Source organism: Sarcophilus harrisii, chromosome 3 (assembly GCF_902635505.1).
Source record: "Sarcophilus harrisii chromosome 3, mSarHar1.11, whole genome shotgun sequence".
NCBI lineage: Eukaryota > Metazoa > Chordata > Mammalia > Dasyuromorphia > Dasyuridae > Sarcophilus > Sarcophilus harrisii.
Genome location: NC_045428.1, coordinates 564,173,327 through 564,201,309, shown reverse-complemented (window position 1 = coordinate 564,201,309; position 27,983 = coordinate 564,173,327). Strand labels below are relative to the sequence as shown.

Here is a 27,983-nt window from a genome sequence, read left to right as displayed (position 1 = left end):
TGGCTTCAGTTTCTTTAGCTGGGAAATGGGGATAATTGTGGCTCCAACTTTTCAGGTTTTTTGTGAGGATCAAATGAGCTAATTTACATAAAGTCTTTTGCAAACTTTAAAAAGGCTATTATTAAAAGCCCAGTTCACAAAGCACTTTCCATGTGCTATCTCACCTGGGCCTCATTGTCCTGCTGGGATGGTGCATCTGAAGGAGCCCAAGAGAATATCAAGTAAATGAATGAATGGATCTTGCTAAGGGCAGGATGGTGGGGCCCTTGCAGATACCACCTTGTCACAGGCCATCTCCTCAGACTGAACCCTAGCAGGGCCAGGAGATGACTGAGCCATTACAGTTAACTTCACTAACACTTCAGCAAAGTGGCTCATGGGAGACCACGCTGGGTCAGTCTCAGGGTTCTCAGGAGGAGAAAAGGAAGCAGATGCTACTCCAACTACCAAAAAGGGAGAAACCCCCTCACCCTAGCCCTAGTTGGATTTATTCTCCTAGCATACGTTCCCAAGCATGACTGCTGACTGTTTGGATTGAGGAACCCAGGAATTTTTAAAAGAGGATACCACCTTATAATGCTGGGCTCAAAGGAGCATATCAAAGTGAATGGGCTTCTTTCCTTTCCACTACCTTCCTACTCCCCCCATGGCTTTCTTCCTAGCAAAAGGCAATGTAGAGGAAGGGCAGCCTCCATTAGGGTACAGGAGGGGTGCCCAGTTGGGTAGACACTACCCTGGCAGTAGTGGAGGGAGTCAGGCTACTATGTGTTAGCAAGTCACAAGGGCCAGCATTCTCAAGGGACCCACTCTTCCCCTCACCCCTCAAACCCAAGCTGCGAATGGAAAACCACAAACTGGCTCTGACTCCATTCCCTCCAAAGCAGGAGACTTGACTCTGCTCATTCATCTCCCTTCCCTGGCAAACTGGGTTTCCACCTCAGTGCTGAGGCAAACATTTAACACCACGGCTGCCTAATTACTTAAAAAGCTGGGAAGCCCCACAGCAGGCACCTCGTGTTCTCAGAGGCTCTCTTTCTGCATGGCTGAGAAGACAAATAATATATGTCAAAACCAAAATACTAATTATACCCCTGACAAGCTGGATCCCAGAGCCCACTTTACAAACCAACTTGTTCTCTGAGCAGCAGATGTATGATGGAAGTAGAGGAATTGCCTTCCCTGGAGGTCTCTGGAATCAGGGGAAATTGAAATCTCTCTTGTCAGGACAAAGTACGGAACAGCCTGAAGCTGGAGGAGGGGGATCAACTAATGAAGTTCACCAAGTTTCACTCAGCCCTGAAATCTTGAAAATCTTGAATTTATGGTGAGAGTTTTTTTGAAGTGTTTTTGTACACATTTTCTCAAATGCTTCTCACAATTCTCTGGGACTGACTGAGAAGGCATTATTCCATTTTATAGAAGAAATTGATCCCTGAGATCTAGGTCTTATCAAATTTTTAAGAGCCCATGGTCTAGGAACCAGGACTCTTGTATTTCCCTTCTAGAACACAACATAGCCCCTTAACGCTCTGTGTCTATGATGTGCCAACACCTTGTGACATATACCCTCAGAGTTACTTCCCAGACTCCCCTGCTGACAGCATTTCCAAATCTGGCTGTAGCCACACGGATGTGGGATTGTAAACCCCTCACTTGAGGGCAAGGCAGTGGCGCCTTGTGTGAGAGGACCACCTGTGACTCTCTAATGCTTTGGGGGGGGCCATGCCAACTGCTGCCCCCCCCTCCAGGAAGGCCCTTGCAGCTCGGGCACAAAGAGGGGGCAGGCTCCCCTTTGGCTGCAGGTGCTCCTACCAGCCATGACAGTCTGAAGGAGCCAGGAGGGAGGCCTTGGCTGACAGCGGAGCTGGGAAGCGGCAGATCACCTTGAGAACTCCCCTTCTCCCGCTGGGCCCTCACAAAAACCCCAGAGACGGAGATGTGGGTGTTCACTTGTAGCCAGACTTCAGAATCTTAGCAAAGGGAAAAACTTCAGAGACTGTCCAGCCTGAGCTCTCCCTGGAAAGACTTCCTCTGCACGACCTGCCCCAGGCTCTCCTGGGGCACTCCAGGTCACCCCCTTCCCCCACCCAGCGGCCATCTCTGTTCCTGAAGTGTTACAAGCTTTACTCTCTCTCATTTTGTCCTAAGGCCAGGCAGGACTAACCCACTCATGCCTCCCCCTCCCCCAGGCCTCTCAACTAGCCTGCCGGGATGGGGAAGCCCTTCTCCATGCTGTGGCACCCCCTGGGGATGCTCTGCCTACCCCATAACCTTCCTAGGCTGGGGCACTCAGAAGCCCAGGTAATTCCACACATGTAGCCTGACCAGCACCTCAGGGCAGCTCCTCTCCAGCTTTGGGGGCCACCCACCGCTTCTTGCCGCTGGCTCGCTCCAAGCTCACAACTCATCTCAGGCAAACAAGGGTCTCTTCCCTCTTGTAGTTGTGAAGTTGATTCTAGGAGTTAAGTACAGAATTTACATTTCTATTTTTAAGACACAGTGGATAGATGACCAGACCCAGAGGTGAGGAGACCTGAATTCAAATCCTGTGTCTGGGTAAAAGTAATTTACCTACCTCAGTTTCCTAATCTATAAATGGGGAGGGGAGGGAAGGGGAAGGATGTATTAGGACCTACTTTGTGAACTTTAAAGTGCTATATAAATGCTATTGATATTCCTGTTTAATTTCAGTGTACCAGGTGAGCCTGACAAGATGTTTTCACGTCTTAACTATTACTCAGTATATTAGTTTTTTGCTTCCATTTGATAAGCACGCTACATATATTTAGTTAAATATTGAATCAAATCAATGAGAAAAATGTTACAAGTTTAACTTTGACAGCAGCCCTATTTTGAAGAAAAAGGAGGAGAAAGAGGAGAGCGAGAGGAGAGAGGGAGAAAGAGGGAGAGAACTGCTTCTTCTCCCTGAATTCTTCTATCTCCAAAGAAGGGCAGGGCCTGCCCCTACTGGGGCCTCCATATTCTGTGCTTCTATAGATGACGAATGCCCCCCCAGACAACCTCAACCTGATTCCAAGATGCAACTAAAAGAACGGTAGGGGAAGTGGTGAGAGAGAGGAGCCTGGGCAAACAGGGAGACCACCAAGGTGCTCAAATGGCCCCAACTGAGGGCTGGAGCCAGACTGGGGAAAAGCAAACACTGGTGGTGTGGAAGACTTGACTGAAGCTCAGAACATTTTAGCCATTTCTTGGTGGAGCAGTTTCAGGACTGCCAGAGGGAGTCTAGCCTTTCCTCTGCAAACCTCCTTTTCCAGAAAAGAAGGGCTGATTAGAAAAGCTAATTAAAGCCTTTGAAGATTATCTCAGACTTGGAGCAATGGAGAAAACAAAATATCATTCCTCACCCTGATCCCCCAACCCTAGACTCTGGCCTTCATTAAGCTTTGATTTCAATCAATTGCACACCCACTAAAATTAACTTATAAGGCCAATAAATTACAACCGCATGTTTGAAGGTATTATCTGCTTGGAGTTAAGAGCAGGGATGGCAGCGCACAGGGTGCAGATGGGAGCAATCATCTTTGCAGGAAAGCAATGCCAACCCATTCATTAGAACATCTGGCCTCCGGCGGAACCAGGCTTAAGAGAAGCAGCTGCGAGAGCCCAACCTGAAGCCCACAATGGAGGCTGTCTGCTCTCCCAAGGAACCTAAGACAGGAGAGCAGATTCAGGGTTCAATGGGTCAAGTGGGGGGCTCACAAAGGCAAGTGCTCCCAGAAAATAGGCTGGCGTGGCTCTGAACCTCTCCAAGGTAACAGGGTGGTTTCCTGGCAGCCGGCTGGGCCAGGACCAGACCAAGTGCTCTGTCCTCACAATCCAGATGGGTCACCCTTAGACTGACCACGGGGGAGTTCTTCCGCTCCAAGGCCGTCTTTCTTCTCCCCTGGGACTAGGTTCTGCTGACATTCACCTAAGTGCTGCTCAGGTGAATCAGGAAGAAAACATCTTGGGGTGGGGGAGATGAAAGCAAGATACTTATGGAAGGGGAAGAGAATGATGAAATGTAGGATAATCAGAGCTGATATAAACCATTTCCAGGATCAACAGCAGCTGTCATCTCCTAAGCATTTTTAGCAAACTTGACAACTTTCATATAAAAAGAGCTGGTGGGTGCTGAGCTATCAACAGTTCTCCAATATTTATTCTTGAAGAAAGAAAATGGTTACCATTACCACACTTTGGTCCTTTTCCTTTTCTGATGACAGAAAAGGCAGTCAAGAAAGGGTAGACTATTTGTTTAAAAAAAGGGGAGATGGAATTGGGGGACATGGTGAATAATAAAATGAACACAGCCTGGGGGAGTTCAAAGAGAACAGCACTTATTAACTAACTCATCACCTTGCCCCTTCTCTGGTTTGGGAGAGGAGGAGCAATTGTAATATTACATCAGGACTTTTCATCGATACTAAGGAAATATTTTTGGGGAAAAAAAATCAGAAAATAAGAGGAGAAGGGATGGCATTTGCTTCTGACTCCATCCCTGCTGGAACCACATATAAGGCAAGAAGGTTCATTCAATGTGGAATGACAACTTAGAGCAGAGATCAGGAGAACAGGGCTTTGATTCTCACTCTGCCACTGGAGACACAGAGTTTGGAAGAATTGAAAGAGAACCCAGGGGTCAGGAATTCCCAGAAAAGCCCTGAGGAGAGGTCAGTAAGAGTTTTCCTGAATGTTTCTGGTGACAAGGACTCGCTGTGAGTCATGTGTTCTTGGTCAAATCAATGAAGTTTCTGAACCTCAGTTTCCCCAACTGTAAAATAAGAAGTTTTTAAAAAATAACAGATCACAGAACAGAAATCCCTGTAAATGGTAGCCTGATGATGTTTCCCCCCATACTAAATGATCCAAACCTAAACCCTGGCTTTAGTAGATTATATAGATGTTTCAGAAATCTGGAAAAAAGACTCTGCTGATTTAATAGATTGTGTGCTAGCTAATTCAGTAAAAAAACCATTTCCACCAACATCCTGTTAGGCCAAAATTTGATTCATTTCAATAAGCATTTATCAAACACTACTTATATACAAGGTATTGGAGAGACATGAAGACAGAAATAAAACAGCCTCTCACCTCAAGGAACTCAAATTCTACTGGAGGGTGGGATGGAAGAGAAAACATGTCTCCAGAGTAGTAAAAACAAAATGCTTGTTTTTAAAAAGCAAACACAAAGCATACTTTTCTAATAAAGGGATTAGGAAAGACACCAGATTAGAAATCGACACCTAATTGAATCTTGAAGGGAACAATTTGGTTGCCAAAAGATAGAGATAAAGAGGGAAAATAGCCAGTAACTTATACAAAGGCACTGGGGCAGGCAGGCCAAACTATAGGAGCAAATGGGCTTGAGATGGACCCGCAAGGAGTGGATAATATTTTAAAGTCCAATTCATCTCAGAAGTTCAATGGGTCTAGAAGCACGACTAGAAGGTCTGGCTTTTCAGTCCATCCCCATTACTGCCCACAGGAGACTATTAATTTCACACATTGATCATTCATGTTGATTCCCTGGAGAGTCAAATGTTCTTTAAAGAGAATTAAGGATCAAAACCAGAAGCCATAAGAGAGAAGAGCAGTTTTCCTCAGTGGAAATGTTGGCTGGAGAATGCAGGTGATGCCCACCAAGGAAAAGCCTGGGTTATGGTTCACTTCTAGGTCACTCTGCACTCCTTTCACAATGTCTCCAAAAGGATGAGGGATAAGGAGACCCTGAATGCAGCAAAGGTTGGGAACTAATGGATACTGATGGAGGGAAAACAAGAAACCACAGTGTATTAGTCTGCAAAACTCAAGTTGTGTGACGATGAAAAGAATGCAACATTTGGTTTTTAGACTAAAGGTGATTAACTAGGAAAAGGGGACACTAAGAGCCTTCTTTTAAATTTATTCTAAACTTCTCCTTAGGACTTTGGAGGATGAGATTAAACAAACAAACAAACACAAACCCCCCCATTCTCAATGAAGCTTGGCTTGGCTGGCCTTTGCAAAATCAAACAAATATGTTAGCTAACTTCGCCTCAGCCCAAAGAAAGAGGCTCCCCACCACCAACTTCTTGTAGCCTTAGCAGTCACGTTGCCAAAGAAATCGGATGAATATCATACGGTTACTCCTCCACTAAGGACTCCCTTGGATACCTAATTGTGGCATCAGGCATGGAGAAGGCTGGGACACATCTGGCCTGAATAAGATGGGTTGTCTGGCTGTCCAAAAACTGGCCTTGAGTAATGTGGAGAGGTTCATTCATCACTAGGACTGGCCACTAGGAGGATTTTTTTCCGGCCAAAACAGCTCCAGCAGGTTTTCCCTAAGGTATAGATGATCTTCCAAGTGCACTAATGGAGGGAGTATCTACTTTGATTAAACACATCTGGGAATATTGGCGCCAAAAGACGTGGGTTTAAAGGCTGGCTTTGTTACTTGCTATACCGACACGATCACCCCATTTTTCACCTCCGTGAATACTTTCCTTGTGTTCAAAATAAAGGAGGAATGGGAGAGGAAGAGTTAGACTTGATGAGACAGCTGGGTGCTCTGATGGAGAGATGGATTCAGAATTATGTGTGCTTGGGAACCCAAGGCTAGTCACAGATCTCTATGTGCCTCAGTTACCTCATCTGTAAAATGAAAGGCCCTGACTTGATTGTGTCTAAGGTCCCTCTTATAGTTATAAAACCTGTGATCCAGTTTATCACAAATAGGTTTCCTTGTCTTGGAGAAACAAAATCATAAGAGGAGAGGAAAAAAATAGGAAATGAAGGACATGAAAAAGAAAGGAGAGGAGAATGGAAGAATAGAGGGGGAAGGGGGTCAGAGAAGGGAAACCAGTCTGCAGGAGAAAAGTGTGCCAGAATATGGATCAGAAATGAAAAACTTGACGAAGTAATTTGTCTGTTCCCTCTACCTCTAAATCCTATCAGTTGAAGCAGAACCCAAACTTCTACCTTACATTCTTTTCAATGAAATGCCTTTGAAAGGTGAGGAAAACAGAAAGCAGGAAGGAAGAGATAATTCCATAAACCCAGTCTTGCTTTTATGAAAAATCAGAAGTTCTAAGAATTCTGCAGAATTAGAGAATTAGAAAAAAAAAAATGAAACTAAAGATTTCTCTATTCGTGTTGCTTCTAGTTTCTGTTCTGCAGGAGGATAAACAACCCTCTTCTAAAGAAACAAGCTTCATTTTTCCAAGCTCTCCTGACCCAGGATTTGATTCTTTCCTGTATTCAACAGCATTCTTAACCTCTATTCAGGATGGGGGAAATCTCCTTTTCTCTCTCTCCTTTTCTTTCTTCCCAACCAGAGCAGGGAGGTTTGGCTGGCATTCCTGAACCCTTATTCAGGCCCACTCTCTCAATTCCCTTATCTTGCCCAGGAGTGCCATGAAGGTCAGCACGAGACAGGCTAGCTTCATCATAAGCCACAAAGAGAGTGGCCAGATACAGGATGCCTCCACAAACAATGCGGTCTTTGCTAAATCTTTTTTGCCAACATGAATGATAGGAACATTACCAGGAAGAAAGGTCAAGTCAAATATTTTCCTTTTACTTTAATATGAAGACTCCGGACCTCACTGGCCACCTGGGTTGGATGGTTGCTTTGTTTTTAAAATGGCTAGGCTGGATTTGGGCCATAGTTCACTGACCCCTGTTCTAGAGCACCACCAAGTATCGTGATTGGGCTCAGTCTTCCCAGGGAGACAGCAAGTGCTGCCAAAGAATTCTCTGCCTGCTCACTACCGTTAATGTATTCATCCACAGCAGGAGTTCTCACCCTGGGATAAATGGAGCTATTGACAGATTTCAGGAGGGTCCAGGAACTTGGATGAGGAAAAATATTACATGTTTAACATTAGTAATCTCTAAGTGAAATTTAACATTTCCTTTGATTATTTTATAAAAAATTCTTCTGAAAAGGACATCACTAGGAGTCCCAAAGGGTTCCCAATAAACAAAAGTTAAGGAGCCCAAATTTGGATTATGACCTACTTCCTTCAGACCACAAGAAAAAGAACCAATTTCAATATCTATGTCATCTCTAGGCCCTAAGAACAACTGCATAGTTAGAAATGGAAATTTCCCACATTCAGAAAAGCACTGGACTTAAGAGTTGAAAGGGATTGGGGCAAACCCTTTTCTCTTACAGATGAAAGAGATGGAACCTCAGTAGGGCAACAACCTAATTTCACATAAGCAGCCAGTAACCAAGCTGGGACTTAACTAAGGTTGCTCTCACCCTAATCACCAACATTTTCCATGAAAAGTTCCTAGCTTGATGGATTGATTATTTTTCTCTACAGCTCAGCCAAAGTGACTGATACTTAAGGCTTCCTCTCAAATCCCCAATCCCTCATGGGACACTCTGTCTAGTAAAAGAAATTTGGAATATGGTCCAGTAAGGGCTGAAGGCCTACAGGTTGTGTGCTATATGGAGGAAGGACTCCTGGGAAGTTCAGAGAGAACCGATGTCCTTTCTCAGGGCCCCGATGACGATCAAATCTGACTAACTGAAAACTGGGACTTCTTACAACACCGTCAGGATCCTCCTGCCATCATTTTAGTTGTGTTTCAGGGATTTTGTGTGTGTCATGGGAGCATCATAGGATCAGCTGAAGAGATTTTAAAATTCCCCAAGTGAGATCCTGTCTGACCACCACCTCCTACCCATTTCAGTTCTGGGCCCAGTTCATTGCCTAACAGCAGAACCTTAACCAATCAAGATGCATTTATTAAGGTCACTAATAAGTACACAAAGATGGGACAGATACCAAGTGGGATAACCCATCCCACAGCCTGGCAGATTCTGGGCAGTAACATTTTTCACCCACTCTGTTCTTTCAAAGCTTAAACGCATTTCTTTCTTACATTAGAGAAATTACATAAATGATATCAAGTTTACTTGAAAGATTATGGGGTGGGGAGAGCATAATATAACAAGAGGAGTCTCTGAGGTAAAAAACAGAAGGCATCAGACTAAAACTTCATTTAAAAAAAGCTATTATCTATCAAGGACATTGTAACGAATAGAAAGGAGACAGACATTTACACTGTAAGAGTGCAAGATGGACAGCCAGTCTCCAGTGTAATGGATGGACCCTTTAGAAGAAGGCTGCAGAAGGGATGGATAGGAACTGTACACTACATGAGAAGGCAAGACCTGACCCTCAGAGAGTCCAGCATCAATGGAAGAAATGTCCTTGTTTGCCCTACCTTGAAATGATGGTAATGAAGCAAAGCTGCTCCCTGTTCTCTCTACGATGCCTCTAAGCACATCTGACTGAAAGTTTGTCTTGTGGAAAGAGCTGACTTTTGGACTAAGGGGACCTGGATTCAAATCTCTCCTCAGCCTTTGCTGCCTGTGTGACTCTTTCCGGGCTTTGGTTTCCTCATGGGCAAAAAGAGGAGGCGGGACAAAGTGGATTCTAAGGCCCTTCTGGCTACACATCTGGGCTTCATCACATAATGGGACTATGGAGGGACCCTATACATCCATTAGAAGCAGCCGCCAATCTGCCCTGGATCCATGCCCTGGATCAGAGGATGGGACAGGTGCCAAGTGGGATAAGTACAAAGTAATGTTGGATGAACTGGGTAATAAAACTAGTGAAGGCCAAGATACACTATTTCAGTCAGATGTAACCTCAGCTACAAAGGCAAAGCTGGCCCTAAGAGAAGATGATTTGCACTGAAGAAGACTGACCTGTGTCCCTACAATATGGTCCCCATAGGGTGCAGACCCCATCATTAGAGATGCATCTCTAGAAGCTTCTTGCTTTTCTTCAAATCTCGACAAAAGTCCACAGGCAGCCAAAATACAAAGATCAACAAGTCAGTACTTTGAGAAATCAAGACAAGATAGAAGGCTCCTGAGATTACTTGAATTTTGACTTTTCAAACCCAGATTTTTGGTTTAAACTTATTTTCTCCATCCAAGTGAGTTAGTCCCACTCTTTGGGAAGCCCTTTCCCAAAGAAGTATAAGATAAAATGGTTGAAGTTACAGAACAACAAAATAAAAAACAGGAACAACTCCTTTATTAAAAATGGTCGTGTAATGAGCCACCTGGTCCATGGTCATTTTTCAGATAGCTGAAGGTGCTGTTTTTGGAGATAAGCTATGTTATAGCTATGGGAACCTTCTAGTATGAGAAATTCTTGCAAAGGAAGCTCAAGAATTCATCTAGCTGATCAACTATAACAAACTTAGCTCTTCTCAGCAATATAGTGATCTAAGACAATTTCAATACAGTGGGCTGGAAAATACCATATGCATCCAGAAAAAGAACCATGGAGACCAAATACAAATTAAAGTATTCTATTTTCACTTTTTTTTTGTTTTTTGCTTCCTTCTTTTTTGTGGTTTTCCCTTTTTGTTCTTTCCCAACAAATATAGAAATATGTTTAAATATGTTTAAAATGACTATATATGTATAACCTAAATCTGATTGTTCACTCTCTTGGAGGTGGGGGAAAGGAAAGGAAGAAAAAAATCTGGGATACAAAAATGAATGTTGAAAGCTATTTTTACATGGAATTGGAAAAAATAAAATACTATGAAGTGAGGGGGAAAAAGAATTCATCCCGAACTGAAAGTTGTACAGAGCTGCCTTAGGTAGGGAATAGTTCAATGAGTTGCCCGTGATTATATATGCATGTATGGGAAAATGTCATAATTAATGCTTATCAGAGTTAGGATCTGAAGCCAGATCTTTCTCTCCTGGAAAAGACAAGGCCTCTACTCATGCTGGCTGCCTCTCATAACTGAACCCTGAACCAACTCTTCCTTTAAATCCATTTTCAATACTGGGATCTCATTGGGGGGGGTGGGAGGAGGGCAGTGCCTCCTTGAGTGTGGATCAAAATTCCTCCAGGCCTTAGAGGACAGTTAGAAATCTCTGGGACTCAAGAAGTCACCACCTTCTGGAGAGGAGACCCCTTTCTGAGCTAAAACTGGATTCTGAGTGAACAAAATTCAATGAACTCTTCCCTAAAACGCACTACACTTATCTGACTTGGTAAATGTTATATGTTATAAACACATATTAGTTCTGTCATGCCTCTTAATCATTATTCTACCCTTCAAATATTAGGCAGTGCAATTATTTTTGATAATCCTGTGCATCTTTTATTATAGAAACCTATGATTCCCTCAAGGACCACCAGGGGGTGCATTTTAAGTATCTGTTATCACTCAAATTGCTTTTTGTACTTATTCTGTCTCTTGCTCTGATCCGAAGTCACAGATGACCAGCTTTCAGAGCACCAGCCTGTAACAGTATCCTTGCCCCCTAAAGCCAAATGGAACCACTGAGGGGCAGTTCTGTCTAATAAGAGTCAACAGTTCAAGGAGTAGATCTGACGACCACATTAAGGTATATTTATTGTTACATACAGACAAATACATGTTCCAGGTATGGAGATACACATGTACATCAGACACACAGCTATTTTTGTTACTCAAGAGTCCTTTTCCTGCTACTTCTAAGAGTTTTAGATGGTTTAATTTTCCCTAAGTCCAACTTTCATGAAAAGAAGGCGTGATTTTTTTTTAACCCTAGTTCTTTTTGTTTTTACTCATTCTGCTACAGCACAGGTGTTATGTGATTCTAAAGGATAGGAATGAGAGGAGAAAAAGAGGAAGGGAAAGAAGAAGGCAGAGAAAGAGAGAGGGACAGAAGGAAGGAAATAAGGAGGGAGGGAAGAAAAAAGGAAGTAAGGGAGGGAGGGAAGAAAAAAGGAAAAAAGGGAGAGGGAGGAAAGGAAGAAAGGAATGAAGGGAGGGAAGAAAAGGAGGGAGGGAAGGGAAAAAAAAGGAGGGAGGAAAGAAAAAAGGAAGGAAAGGAGAAAGATAAAAGGGAGAGAGAGGGGGATGCAAGGGAGAGGGAGAGAGGAAAAGGAAGGAGAGGAAGAAAGGAGGAATGGAGAGAAAAGAGGAATGGAAGAAAGAAGAAAAGAAGAGAGGAAGTTAAGATTGTCCTAACAAAATATAATACTTCACAAAAGTGGGCTCATGAATGTGGGGGCCCTAAAGAATACAATATAGCATACATATCAAATCTCTCTCCCAATTAAAGGGCTGGGAGAGGTCCCATTATTTCACATTATTTCAAATACTTGTTCAAATACTGTCTCAGTTATCAGGTGGTCTGAGAACAGTGACAACTCTTCTACCTAGGACATCATAACACAATTTAACTAAGTAGCATTGATATAATCTTAGATTTATATGGTAGTTTCTCCCAAGGAGCTATTTTAAATTGGCTACATTACCATACTGGTATTTCTTAATGCCTACAATTAAGTCTCAAAGACATCAAATTGATTAAGGGAAACTGGCAGGAGACAGCCCGGATTCTCGTTCCCATGTCTGATTTACCCACGTGCCAAGCCCCGGCTCTGGGAGGATCTAACCAACTCACAGGTCTCGGTACTGGTCAAAGGCATTGTTGGCTTCTACCTCCAGCTTACGCAGGCGAGCAGATGGCATGGCCCCATCTTCCAATGGAGGGTCATACCTGTTGCTCCAAGGTGACCTGCAGGAAGAAGAACACAAAGACAAGCTCACATCAATCAGTTTTTGCTGGAAACAAAGCCCTGGCACAGTAGAACCATGCTCCAAGCTGATGATATCAGGAGGCATATCATTACTTACTTACTTATGGCTAAATAACTCTGGTGGGAATTCCTCAGATAATTTACATGACCCAGACACACTTGAGACACGTGTTTATGGAGTTCTCCTTTTGGTTTTGTGACAATGGAAGGGAACAGGCCACACAAAGACTGATTATTAGAACTAAGATTTGATATTACTTAACCAAGAGAAGGCTTTTGGAGTATCTGAAAGGTTGCCATGTGGCAGGAGAATTACCCATTCTGCTATAGCAGAAGTCCCTTTCTACTCTTGAGATTCAGTCATAAATAGCATCCCTGTGGGGATTAGTGTAATGCAATACAAATTCCCTCAAGTATAATCTAAATGTGAAGCATTCCAATTGGTTAGATGACCTAGGTGGGGAGTACAGGGGTAGATGGGGGTGGGGGGGAGGAGGAGGCAGCTTAGTCTTTCCCAAAGCAAAGGATTAGGCAGTGTCTGGACAACCCTTTGTGTCCCCATTTGTTTGTTTGGCTTTTTGGGGGCAGATACTGGAATGGTTTGCCATTTCCTTCCCCACCTCATTTTACAGATGAGGAAACTGAGGCAAGCAGGGTTAGGTGACTTGCTCCAAAGCCAGATCTGAATTCAGATCCTCCCAACTCTAGGGTCAGCACTCAATCCACTGGGCCGCCTTTCTAACTTCAACAATGTGGGGACCCTGCTATCCCTCCCTGCTACAGACTAAACATTTTCCATGCTACTCATAACAATGAGTGATCGATGGTCATGTCAGTGTCGACCAAGTGCTCTTCAGACATGATCTCACTGGACTTTCCCAATCATCTATCTCATGAGAGAGGTACCACAAGCATTAACTTCATTTTACAGATGAGGAAATAGATTCAGAGAGGGAGAGAGATCTGGATAGGGTCACACATCAGCAGTGGGCTCTGATTTCAGGTCTTCCTGGCCTGAATGTGAATAAATAAAATTTAGCATCTTGTCTACCTCTGATGTAAGTCTCAGAGAGCAGCTATGGTCAAACCCAAAACAAAACAAGACAACCCAACCCCCCAAGCCCTTGCTCTGTGGGCAGGCTGTCGAGGAACCTCTCTAAACTTAGGGGAGGTGACCCGGTCCTTGGAGCAGATATATCGACCAGCTGCTCTCCAAACCTCTCCTATGTGGTAAGACCTGTTGGAGCCTGCACATCCCTGGCATGGGCATGAGAAGTCAAGGTCATCTCCAAGTCACAATGAGACATCGGAGCAGATGCTAACAGAAGTTATTATAATCACCATTATTATCCTATAATTAATTTATTAAGGCCTATTCTGATGTCTCTTCATGGTATGGAGGTGATTTTGGGTTTCTGAAGTCTGTGCCAATCAGCATAAATTATGCTAGGTGCTCCTAAGCTGGAAATTCTCTGAGTAAGTCCTAGAAAAGGGCTGTCCAAAGACTAGCCTAGATCCCTGCAAGATTCACTGTTAGAAGGCTGATTGTCATGAGATGGTTTTCCTTTGACCAGAGCAATGCATGCACTATTTATTGAAGCACAGAGGGATCTCTGGTTCATATGAAAGTTGAGGGATGAAAATGTACCAACATAATCACAGATGGATAGAGGCTGCTTCTCCTGGCCATCCCAATGGCTTCCAGCCCTCTGAATGCCAGGCGTATAAAATCTGTTAAGTAACAAGAACCAGCCTCTCTTTAACACAAATACTAGCTGGGATATTTTTTTTTTCCCCTCTTAAATGCATTTTGCCACATCAGGAAAACATTTAATCACAGAGAAAGGCTTGAAAGAGAACTGTAAGCTGAGGACCTACTCATTAATTCTTGCAGGTGGGACTCAGTGGGTTGGGTTTTCAGAGAAAGGAATAGTATTAAAAAATAAAGGGGGAGGTGAGAGAAGGGTAGGGAGGGTAATACAGAGACTATATAAGAAAAGAGCCATTTACCTTGCCCCAAGTTTCAAAATCTTACCATTCCCATGGTATGAAACCCACACTAACTAACTCTCTTATTTCCCCTGTGTCCAACAAATCTTCAAACATCTTGCTGGATTACTAAATTCCCTTGATTTCTGCTAAATTTCAGGACTTTCAGAACAAAACAGCAACAACATCCAATCCTTTGGGCTTGTCAATCACCATTGTGCTCCTCCAAACACAAGAACCTTTTCTCTAGTAGCCAAAGGCTACTCAATGTTCAGGGAGCCAAAGAATGCATTTCCATATCCAATTCTAAGCGTAAAGGTAACTAAGCTGGATTTCAAACTTCCCCCTGAATTTGTTGGCAACAGGGGATGGGGGATGTGTGGGAGGGTGAAGTAACCACATTTGGCATCTAGGCAGGTGAGAATGCAGCTCTTTGGGCGGCAGCCCCCACAGCTTGACCAAAAGCAGCTGGATCCTTTGGAACCTATTACTTTTAAGTTGATCATTTTCTCCATTCACCACAATGCCATTTCAGATTTTGCAAAAACCAAAGCAAAACAAAAGGATAAGGAGAAAGCCCTCTTCCCACCCCTCCCACTACCCTTGGCTAACCAGCTGAACATTTTACACACCTCTTGGTGGTTAGGTGCACAACAAAGAAATCACAAAAGAGAGCTATGGACAATAGCACAAGGAACTCTCCCAAGAGGAAAGAAGGCAGATACTTAGCCAATATCTTGCTTTCTGAGGAGATCAAACTTCAGATTAATTCAACACTGAATTAAGCACTTATTATTTACCAAAACTGGGCTAGATAGTGGAGAAGAAAAAATAACAAAAGTTCCTGCCTTTAAGTAATAGAGAATCCATCTCTGATTCCATTATGTGTGAGAAGGCTAGATGAAGTTTGGGAACTCTAAAATATATACTGAATTGATGAATAGGTGAAAGGGGGGAAACTACTGATAAGAGAAGTAAGGCAGCACAGTAGAAGTGGAGGAACAAAAACCTTGAGATCAAAAGACCTGAATTCAAGCTCCAATTTGGATATTTACTAACTGGCTGATCTTCACCTTTTGGAGTCTATTTCCTTATCTGTAAAGTGAAATTCTAATACTATACGTATCCTACTCTCTATCATGTTAAGACTTAAAAGTATTACAGAAATAGGAATTTATTGCAGAAACCATTCTCAACTCTATCAGCCCAAATATTAAAAATGACAGAATGGAGAGGGGAATAGGGAGCAAAGCAAACCTACACATGAATGCAATTTATTCTCAAAAGCATCAAAGGCAGATGTTCACAGCAGGGGTTGAAGTGGAGAATAGTAGGAAATGGAAGAGACAATGCGTAGGTCCCACTGGAAGCCTTAGAGAGGCACCCTGGAATTCAATATTAGGGACACTTGTAACGAGCTTAGAGAAAGAGAGGGCAGATGTTCCCCTGTTGAGTGATACTTAAAACAAACATTTAAAGACAACACAACAAAGACCATCTCCCTTCCCCAAGTTTCAGAAGAGAAAGAACAGCAGAAGAGGCTGTCTCAGCCATGGCCCACATGAAAACAAGCTTAGGGGGTGCGAGTGTGTGTGTAGAAAACACGGCCCACCATTGAGGAGTGAGGCAGTGTGTGACTGGGCAAGATGATGCACTACTCGATTTAAAACAAGAGTGACATTTATATAGGGCTATACAAATAACTTGTTTGAACTTCACATCAGGCCTAGAAAGTAGAAAATAGGCCTTCTATAACATGATGCCCATTTTATAAAGATGAGGCAACCAAGGCAGATAAAGGGTAGGTGATTTGTCCAGGATCATATATGCCAAATTCCCAACAGGGAATTTGAACCCAGGTATTTCTGACCCCAGGCCCAGCACTTCCTCTACAAGGGCAGGAGAGGAGAGAAGACTAGAAGGTCCTCAGCAGTCCAAAAGTTCTTTTCCCACATTAAAGGCAGGTTGCTACTCTTCCAGAATATCTTTTGTGGATGCCATCTCCAAAACACACACATTGTCCATGTATTTCTAGGATCTAGGTGCTACTTTAAAAACATCTGTTGACTTGAACTGAACAAATGGCACTCCCCCCAAAAAAACTGATTAACCTGAGTCTTGTTTTCTCTTTTAGTGATGGTACAAAGTAGGGGATCAATACAATCCCTTTCACTGTAAATTGGAAAGGAATTTAATTCTAAAAATGAAAGGACTTTTGTCCAGTCGTCTGATGTAATAACAGAAGCCAGCATTCATATGGCATGTTAAGACTTGCTTAAATGCTTTGCAAATATTATCTTATTTGATCCTCATAAAAATCTTATCATCCCCATTTACAGATAGGAAAATTAAGGGAGATAGGGGCTAAGTAACTTGCCAGGGATCATACTCACTAGATTTGAACTCAGGTCTTCAGGTTTCAGGCCCAGGCTCTATCTACTAAGCCATTTAGTGGCCTCTTTCTTACAGAAGAGACAATAATGGCCCAGGAAGGGAAATGACTCACTCCTGTTGAACACCTAGAATGAGGCAGGGTTAGACCCTGAGCTGATTCTCCTGATTCACACACAGCACAGTGTTCTAGCCATTACAGTCCCATGTTTTCTGATTCCTGAGGCAGGCAGGGAAACCGAGGGAGGATCCCAAATGGGGATTATTTAAAGTAGGCTTGATCAGACAAAGATGAGCTCTTTTGCAGAGGCTGGAATTTTTAAGAAGCCTATAACTTAGATTTCTCCTGGCTCAGAGACCAGGACATTTCAAGCCTCTATTCCTGGAGCCAGACATAATTGTAGCTGGAAAAAAAAAAAAATTTAACACTACCCCAAATATTTTTAGTGGAAGGGGCACTCTGCACACATTTAAGAGCTTAAATGGAGGCTGTTTGAAATAAGACAGATGGACAAGAGCTCTTAGATTTCAAAAGTCAGGCTTTTCATTTCCCTCCTTGAGAATGCTTTTTGTTTCAGCTAACAGGTCTCACACAGTGTTGTTGGCAACAGCCATCCCATAAGGATTCCATTTAAGCAAACTATCAAACACAGTTAGGATGGAAATGTGTGGAAGAAAGTCAAAAGGCCCTGAAGTCTTTCATCAAAAAAAAAAACAAAAAAAAAAACACAAAAAAATCATTAGTTCAGAGCTAGCAGGGACCTCAAGGGTCAACTTATCAGCCCATAGCCACTCCACCAGAGTAAAAATGTGAAGGCGGCCAACATGCTGCCCCGTCCCCCTTCTTTCCCCTTCACCCCCAGGCACCTCAATCCTCCACCAACTCTTGAGCTGGCCTCCTAGAGGAGTAGGGAGGTGTAAGAGAGGAAGGATGGGGGTTCACAGGCTAGCCCTGTCACTTATTAACTGTATGTCAGTCTACACTATGAAACTTTTTCATCAAATATCAAAGGAGGCCTTTGGAACACATGATATCTAAGGGTTCTTTTTACACCAGTCTGTATAATCCTGTGACTTTAGGGGAGGCTGAACTTCCAAGGCAACGCCTACTTCTGCATAGTTCTAATTGCTAATATTGGGAGCTGGAGAGAAATAAAAAGATGCTGTCCTCTGCCTTGCCATGCTGACCCCACAAAGAGTTGAGAGTTCGCAGATATTGCTGCCATGATTCAAGAATATAAACGGGGGAAAAAGGAGAAAGAGTCCTCAAAATGGAAGCAGCAAATCTGGATTTAAAGTCCAGCCTTGACACTGACAAGGTGTGTGAGACCGGGGAAGTCATTTTCCCACTCAGGGATTTAGTTTCAACTTGTAAAAGTAAAGGGGTGCTGCTGAAGTATCCCCTCGAGCTCTAGAAAGTCTGACACTGCACTGAAGAACAGCTGCTCCAAGTCTGCAGGGAAGGTTTTATAACCACAAGGGTCTCTGTAAATGTTAACGGTCCCACCACAGGATTCTAATGTCCAAAGCTTCAAGCTGGGAATTCATGTTTTTAACAAAAAAGGCGAGAAGAAAAGGATTAAAGGAAGAAGAGAGGGAACTCTTTCCAGAAAAATGATGATGCTGAAAGGGCTGAACAGGTACAGTGAATGGCTGGAGTTCTGATTTTTTAGCCTGAGACATTAAGAAGCAAGAAAAAAAAAATCCACCCAGTACTACTAGAGCTTAACTCCTAAGGGTCTAGAGGCCCGCCCTCGTCTCCTCCTTGAGGTCAGAGGACATGAGAAAACATGAATGACATCACCTGGAGAGCTCATGGTGCTGCCCTTTCAGGGGAACTCTTAGAACGCTCCCAGAGCTCAGAAAATCTCAGCCTAGGGCCTAGAGCATAAAAAAATGAGGAAAGAGAGCTCAGAAAATTGAATTCCATCTCAGAGGAAACTTAAGGAGAGCAGAATTGAGTGCTTCTAAGATGGATGGCTTTTTGCAAAACCTGTCAGAGCTGGGAGGGCCCTTAGAACATGGGATGTCAGATCTGGGAAGGAGCGTAGAACAAGGATGTCAGAGTTAGCATCTATTTTTTTTTTTTTTTTTTTGATGGATGAAGAGACTGGAAGTTTGGAAAGAGAAGGGTCTTTACAATTATACAGCAAATCAATGACAGCACTAGATTCTTCAGACTGTTAGATAATCTCTAAAGTCCTTTTTACTTTTAAAAATCAATGGTTTATGCCCATCAATTGGAAAACTGAGAAATTGCTAAACAAGTTGTAGTATAGTATATCACTGGGATGAAATATTACTGTGCTGAAAGAAATGATGAGCTAATTGATTTTTTGAAAAACATGGAAAGATTGGCATGAAATAAGGAAGAGTGAAATGAGCAGAACCAAGAGAATGTTGTATTCAGTAACATTGTTCAAAGAACAACTGTGAACAACTAAGTTATTCCAAGTATTATAAATACTCAAATCAACTACAAATGACCAAAGAAGGAAGATGTTATCCATCTCCAGAAAAAGAACTTCTGAACTCCAGAGAAATATGTATGGTTTTACATATATTTATATATCTGTGTCAAAAGGTGGTCTTTTATAATATGGAGTAAGGAGGGAGGGAAGGAAGTTTGAAACTTAAAATGAAACCAAAACATAAAAATTAAAATCCCTCAAAAGTTCCATATGTTCTGGCTTTTCCTCTGTCATTTCTTTGTTCTCTTCTTTCTTTACCTTGTTCTTGTTCCGATGCTTTAGGCCATACCTAGGATGACCTTCTGTCACATTGACCTGATGAATGACTCTTAGGGATGAAGAGTCTCAAGTGCTCACACAGCAGAAGCCATAGGCTTATTTCTCATGGGAGGAAACATAGGCTCAGTTCCCACTTGGCTACCCCAATCCTCCCCAATTCTGGGGCCCAATTTTCTCCAGCTTCCTGCTATGTCCAGCTTCTGACCCCCTCTCACTCACTAAGTGCATATGTTTTGACTTTTCGATACCTGCCAGTCCAGGGTTGACCTAATGCCCAGAAACAATGACTAGGTCTGAGTTGGGCTCGATTTCTTGACCCCAATTTGCTGGGAGATTTTGAGCCTGCCCCAAACTCCCTGGTGCCAGATACTTGACAATGGGGATGTGTGGCTGTCCACATCAGCCACAGAGAGATGGTCACAGCAACAGTGACCCCCTTTCTAAAGGACTTTATGTTTTACAGAACTCTTTCTTCATAGCCTCCCTGTTGGGCTTTTGCTTATCCTGGGTTTTGAAGAGGACTGATAATATCATGGGGTGCTGTCTTGACTCACGTGTGAACTGGATTTAAGGGAGGCAGAGTTTAAGTCCAGTGACAAAAGCCAGGAGGCCTGGATGTGGCCCAGGATGCCGAGGATGGCCTTGGGCTCTTCACTGTCTGACCAGGCTCTGAGCACTCCACAGCACCTGCTTCAGCCACCATCATTGGAACAGACTCCCCATTCTGCAGAGAGAGGCCTTCCCATGCTTGGGCTTGAGGCTTGCTGGTGACCCTCCACCTGGGTGAGCTCATCGGCTGGGATGGTGTGCTGCGATGTGCTTGCTCTCCAGGCTACCGTTTCTAGGAGCCACAGGGGCCAGCTGAGTGACAGTGGAAACCAAAGGTGGGTGAGCAGCCCTGAAAGGTCTTTAGCAAGGCTTCACACCGGAGGCTCTAGTCCTCCCTCACACTCCACACCCCCGGGGTTACATCCCCAGTTTGCAGGTCACGCTTGGGAGAGATTGCCCAGCTCTCTGAGAATGTGGAACTCTGAGAGTGATGCAGGACTCTGCCCATGACAATGCAACGGCTGCAGGGTGGTAAGAATCCTCAAACACCCAGGCAATGGCGCAGAGGCAGCTTCTTTCAGCCCTGGGGGAGGGCTGGGCATCAGAGCATAGTTTGGTGGCCCACAGTAAACCCAGGCTGATGTCACCCACACCCAGGTGGCTCTCTAGGGACCCCAGCTTTCCATCTCTTTATGAAATCTTGGGCTGTGACAGACTTTTTAGAACCAAAGTAGGGCATCAGATCTGAAAAAGAACAACCTACTCAAGTGGTCGGTTCTTGCAGTGGTTCACAGACAGTAATTACCTGTGCCAAGAGCAGTCTGAGGGAAGGGCCGTCTTCAGATTTGGCTTGTGAGGCTGAAGATCTTATATAAATCTTAGGTAGGACGGAGGCACTGGTGAATTTTGCTTTTAAAGCACTAAGTTTTTTTACAACAACCATTGCTTGGTGAAATCAATAAGATTTCCCCCTCCCCCATCTGTATTTATTACAAAGCATTCAACTGCTTTCCAATCAATAAATTCATAAAATCACAAAATCAACTAGACCTTTTCGGGGTTGTTAAACAGTGAGCAGCTGCAAGCCAGTCTGGGCCCCGTGGGAAAGATGCTCTTGGAGAACAGGCTCAGGAGCAGCAGTGGAGCTTCCCCCAGGCAGATGCCAAAAGTCAGGGGAGGGTCTCGGGCCTCGAGTCCTGTCTGAGGGACACTTGAAGGTTTCGGGGCAACTAAGGCGTTATGCACTAGGACGCTGTTAATTTTCAGATCTGAGCATTTCCATGTATTTCCTCATCTTCTCTGCCATCCAGAAGGAGGGATAAAGGACTTTAGTTCTTCCCTCTTCAGATCCAGGCAGCTCCTATAGTCATCGCTAGCAGCTAGGTCTCACATGCCCTCTTCAATGGGAGACAGGCCATCTTGCCGCCAGTGGCTCCCATTGGGTGCTGTTCTGCTAGCCGGTGCTTGGCCCATGGGTCAGCTGCCCACTTACAGAGGTGCAAGTGCTTGAGATAGATCCTCCCTGTGGAGCCTCCATGTCAAGGGCCTTGTTGCCCCAGGCACGAAGGTGGTGGATTCATTCAGCTGAGCTGGATCCCACTTAGGACCCTCCCTCTGAACTGGTCCCCAGGATTTTGGGTTCTATACCATGTTGGAAGTCAATCTGTCATTTGGAAGGATGTGTCCCGGAGGCCATCCCTTCCTCTTTTCTGGGAAGGGGCTTCCACGAAGGGGAACATCCCTCCTTTGCTTGTCTGCCATGATTCATCCCAGGAAGTTCATGAGTCGGTCTGGATATCACTTTCTCCCCCTCCAAAAGCAGCAGCTTAACCTGTTCCAGACAACTTCGGCAAGCTTCCCGGATCAGTTGCTCTGCGTCAACACCTTCCCCGTCATTGTCTCTGACATTAAATGCTGCTTTCTGAAAGAACTTCATGTACTTGTTGAAGACTATCTGAATCTCCTCATAATCAATGAGACTTTAATGGAAACTTCTGAGAACATGTACATGTGCAACTGTGTGCATACATCATACTAGTTGCAGGTTAAGAAATAGGTATATCTGCAAATGAGCTGGCCCATATTCAAACAAGACAACAAGACTTGTTCATATATAAAAATAAAAATTTGTCTTGGATTTAAAAACAATAGAATAAATGCTTGGTTTATTCAGCTCAGTAAAAAAGTCCAAAAAACAATCAAAGTAATGAAAATAAATAATGCCAAGTGTCTTTGTGGAGCTCCTATTAGTTAGTTAGTTGATAAGCATTTCTTAAGAGTTTGGGACTTAATTCATTACTGATGGAGTTGTGAACTGATTCAACCATTCTGGGGAGCAATTCAGAACTATGCCCAGAGGGTTGTACATATCCTTTGATTCAACAATACTACTGCTAGGTATTATATCCCTAGATATATCTGATATATCCCAAAGATGTCCATAAAATTGGAAAAGGACTTATTTGTACAAAAACATTTATAGCAGCTCTTTTTGTGATGGGTAAGAATCGAATATCAAAGACTTAACTCTTCTCAAAGTGACTGAAAACAATTTCAACAACTTTAGATAGAAAATGTTTTCCATATCCAGAGAAGGAACTAGGGACTGAATGCAAATCAAGGCATACTATTTTCACTTTTTTTGTTTTGCTTTTTTCTTTCTCATGTCTTTTCCCTTTTGTTCTGATTTTTCTTTTCCAACACAACTCATATGAAAATGTTTAAAATGATTATACATATATAATCTACATCAGGTTGCTTGGTGTCTGTCTTGGGGAGGAGAAAGGTAAAAGAGGGAGAAAAAAAATTTGGAACTCAAAATCTTAAAAAAAATGAATGTGGTAAACTATCTTTACATGTAGTTGGAAAAATAAAATGCTTTTAAAATAAAAAACAAAACAAAACAAAATATCTGAATGTCAAAGGGATGCCCATCAACTGGGGAATGGTTGAATGGGGGAGTGTACATGATTGTAATGGAATATTATTTCACATTAGGATATGATAAAAAAGAATGATTTCAGAAAAACCTGGAAAGACTTACATGACTTGATGCATAGTGAAGTGAACAGAACCAGGAGAACTTTGTATATAGTTTAACAGCAACATCATTATGAATGACTTAACTATTCTCAACAGTACAATAATCCAAGACAAACCCAAAGGAATAATGATGAAGCATGTTATCCACATCCAGAGAAAGAACAAATATTGAATATAAATTGAAGCATGGTATTTTTCACAAGATGACCAATATGGAAATGTTTCACATAATTATACATGTATATCTGATTGCTTATTATATCTCAGGGAGGGGGAAGAAGAGGAAGAAAAAGAATTTGGAATCAAAACTTTTAAAATGTGAAGAATAAAAAAAAGAAATGGATGCTTGACAAAGTGACCCAAAACCCAGACCACTGATATCAAGTCCATTCACAAATAAGCTGGTGTCTGTCTATATAAGTAGACACAATTGTAATCCCTATCCAGAAACTCTCAATATCACATTAACTACATTAAAGGCTATGAAAAAACCAATGAAATGACAACATCCTTTGAAACCATTCCAAAGCTATTAGAATCAAAGCTCTCTGAGGCCAGGGACTTGGCTGGGATTGAAGGAGGAGACTTCTGTCCCTCCTGCCTGTAGGGGATCCCAAGCTGTCCTTCCAGGGGTTAGAGGGGCCTCCTAATACAGCTCTCCTTCCCACTACCCCAGGCTGCCTTTCTCTCTTAGCTTGTTTCTTCCTCCAGGGATAATCTCTTGTGTCCCTTTCAATCCCCTAAAACAGACAAGGAAACTGGATCAGCAGCAAGGTTAAGTGAACTCCCTTTGGTCATTTCAGATGCTCCGATTTCCCCACATTTGTTAGACCCACAATTGCCGTGCAACAGCTGCCTGCAGGTTGGCACCCCCCAGGCTGACTGAGTTTATTCCGGGCAGGAGAGCTCACCTATACGAATCTCCGTCTCTGTTGTAGTCACATAAAAGATAATCCTTTCCCACCACCTTATCTCTGGCAATTTTCAAGGGCTGATCGACAGAGGACAGAAGATCTTCACATAGGCTGGGGACCTGCCAGGTAGAGAGAGAAGAGAAGGGGTTAAAAGGACACACACATCACTTTGAGACTGGCGAGTGGCCACCCAGGGGTCCTGGTCTTTTGGCCAAATTACAGCATTGGCCTCCTTTTCTTTGACACCTGCCATGCCCTCTCTAAAAGGAACCTTGGGCTTGAAGCACAGTAGAACATGGTCTCTGCTCAAAAACAAGCTCGACTGTCACTGGGAAGTCACTAGTGCGGCCTCCTATCACACACACACACACACACACACACACACACACACACACACACACACACACACAAACACACACACACACACACACACACACACACATAGTATCTATATCTGGCAAGTGCAATACATACTGAAGATCGAGAACGGAAATCCAGAGGGTGGCCCAGGACGCTGACCAAACCCTCCCAGTCCTGTGTCTGTTGCACAGATAGCTTCTGATAGTGCCTTAATCCCAGCTGCTCCCTTCTTCACTTATCTCAGGGGTTACTCACTGGTGGATGGCTCTTCAGGGCCCCCTTCTCTGCTTGTAGCAGAGGCAAAAAGGGGCACAAGGCCGCAAGGACTCAGAAAGTTTGAAAAGAGAACTTGGACTCAGTCCCAAGAGAATGGGGCTCTTATCCCAGCTCTGATGCATTTTAGCCATGTGACCCAATGAAGCCATATCATCTTGGGCTGAAAACATTTCTCTTAGCACCTGCTGCTTTAAAGAAACCAAGCCCTTTGGGGACCTTAAAAGGTTAAAGGATGACAGCCCTAGGCCTGACATATCTGCCTTCCCTACAATGCCCAGGCCCAGAGGATTCCTCCTCAACTGCCACCCAATCCTTCCTGCCCTGCACTTGATGCGACATTGTAACTTTTTGAAAGTGATTTCTTAAAGATAACAACAGATGTTGGAGGGGACATGGGAAAACTGCATTGCTGGTGGAGTTGTGAAGTGATCCAACCATTCTGGAGAGCAATTTGGAACTATACCCAAAGGGTTATAAACTGTGCACACCCTTTGACCCAGCAGTGCTATTACTGGGTCTGTATCCCAAGAAAATCATAAAGGGAAAAGAACCCACATGTGCTAAAATGTTTGTAGCAATTCTTTTTGTGATGGCAAAGAATTGGAAACGAGTGGATGCCCACCAACTGGGGAATGGCTGAACAAGTTGGGGTATATGAAGATAATGGAATATTATTGTTCTATTAAAAATGAACAAGGACTATAGAAAAGCCTATGAAAGATTTACAATGAATTGATGCTGAGCAAAACAAGCAGAACCAGGAATACACTGTACACAATAACAGCAAGAATGTGTAATGATCAATTATGAAAGACTTGGTTCTTTTCTCAGTGGTTCAGTGATCCAAAGCAATCCCAATAGAATTTAGACAGAAAATGCCATCCGCATTCAGAAAAAGAACTATGCTCACTACTTTTTTCTGTTTTTTTAAAAAAATCTCTCCCATGTTTTTTCATTTTGCTCTGATTTTTCTCTCCCAACATGATTCACAAAGCAATGTGTACTAAAAACAAAGAAAAAGTGATTCCTTATTGTCTGAATAATTTTAATTTTTTATCATCAATGTGTCCACTGACTTTCTTCTTGGTTCGAAGTTAATTGTTGATTCTGATTGTCAGTATTATCTGTCACCCAACACTGCACCAGGTCAATACACTAGCTTCGGACTCTTCTTGTCAAGCTTAGAGTCAGAAGTCCTGGGTTTGATTTTGGACTTGAAAACTTAGCTTTTATGACTTCAGACAAGACACTTCAGTTCCACATCTGTAAAATGGGGATGGGTGTACTTGCATTAGAGCTTTGAGAATCTTAGAAAAGTCAAGTTATGACCATGATCCTCCCTATCCTTCCTTTCTATCTCTTCTTCCTAATATACACCTTTGTGTATTGGTTCATGATTCCAAATTTTGCAATGGGAATAACTGAGGATATGACTAATTTTACAGATTTCAGAAAATTTTCCCTCAGATAGTTTATTGTAAAGTTAACAGTGACAAATTAAAGTTTGGTGGACATCAATATCATGTTTTAATGATGATGCTCACCACATATGCACATGATTCATGCTGTCATGAAGTGTTACTCTGAAGTTGTATGTTACTTAATAAATTCTTTGAGCCAGCATTCATTATAAGGTCCCCTGAAAATTGCAGGAGTTGCCATCTGTTTCTAGTTCCACATTAATTTTTTTTAAATTAAATTTTATTTTTAGGACAAGTGAAATCATTTTAACATAACAAGTCTTACATTTTGTTGTTTTTGCAAAAAGACAATTTTTAAACACATTACTGCCAATAATTGAGAATGTATTTTAAATGATGCATGTATATTGAGAAGTACCCTCTGGCTAATATGGAGAAATACAAAATACTAGCCATTTTTGATTCTGTGTGTTTGTCATTTGTAAACAAACTGGTATTTTCTGAGAGTAAAAGAAAGCAGAAAGTCCTTCCTGCATATCTAGTTCAATCCATCCCTGAACAGGAGTCATCTATCAAAAGGCTACTGTGAATCTTCATATCCAGCCTCCAGAAGATAGGGCACCGGCTGCCTCTCTTAAAGGTGGCTCATTCCACTTCGGGGCAGTTCTCATTGCTAGAAAGCTGCATCTGACATTTCCTCCCCTGCTCCCAGTCTTGCCCATTGGGTCTCCATGAAATGGTCTAGGCCCTATCTCCAATGGACCTCCTGAGGGGAGCTGTTGAAATGTCCCAAATTCTCTCTTTTCCAGCTCCTGGAAATCCTGACGTTTCTTTGTATGGACTTGGAGCAGGGTCCTCACCCTCCTGGCCATCTTTTATTTGAGCATGATCCAGCTTGATCCAAAATCTTTGCTAAAATATGTTGCCCAGAACTAAACACAAACCTTCAGATGTGATCTGACCAAAGCAGATATTGTGGGACTCCTCCGTCTCCCTTATGCTGGACATTATACACTCTTTGCAACCCTAAGATGGCAGGAGCTTTTCTGGCTGCCCTTACACATTCTTAGACTGAGGTCCACTAAAACTTTTTTACATTCTTCTTATATGTTCTCAACTGCTGCTGAGACATGCTTCCCAAAACTTAAGCCTGTGAAGTTAATTTTTTTTAACTGAACTTAACTTTATGTTTATAAATGTTCCTTGATCGATCCTCTTCTTACTTTATTTGCCCCATTTTGGTCACACAGTCAGTAGACTCAAATAGACTTTGGGATATAGTGGAGGACAGAAGGTCCAGGGATCACAAAGTGTCAGGTATGACGGAACCACTGAACAATAAATCTTTCTGTCTATCAATACCTTATACTATAAGCTCACATATCAACTTGAGAATTAGGAGGGCCAGAACACTGTTCACTATGTTTCTAACTCTTCCTTAACTCTTTATAAGCTGAAAAACAACAACTTGGGAGAGGGGTGTGTGTGTGTGTGTGTGTGTGTGTGTGTGTGTGTGTGTGTGTGTGTGTGTGTGTGTGTGTCACTGTCAGGATGGTCAGCAATAAGAAAGAAAGCATAAAACAGAAAATACCATCCCCTCTCCAAAGAAAGGATATGTGTGGTACTCCAGAGAAAGCCTAACTCTTAAAACTCTGACTCTAACCCTGTGAGCTCCCACCCTACTCCTTGAGCCTTACTTTCCACATCTGTCAAATAACATGG

At 42.9% G+C, this 27,983-nt stretch overlaps 1 protein-coding gene across 3 annotated transcripts in view; it reads right to left on the bottom strand.

The window, feature by feature from the left end:
- CAPZB (capping actin protein of muscle Z-line subunit beta) overlaps nt 1-27,983 on the bottom strand; it is a 163,890-nt gene that overhangs the window by 28,659 nt on the left and 107,248 nt on the right. For all 3 annotated transcript variants that reach the window (XM_031962736.1, XM_031962735.1, XM_031962734.1), the window contains exons 3-4: nt 24,202-24,323; nt 12,434-12,547 (exon numbers count right to left, since the gene is read on the bottom strand). In XM_031962736.1, the coding sequence (XP_031818596.1) occupies nt 12,434-12,547; nt 24,202-24,323 (236 nt within the window). The remainder of the gene's footprint in view (nt 1-12,433; nt 12,548-24,201; nt 24,324-27,983) is intronic.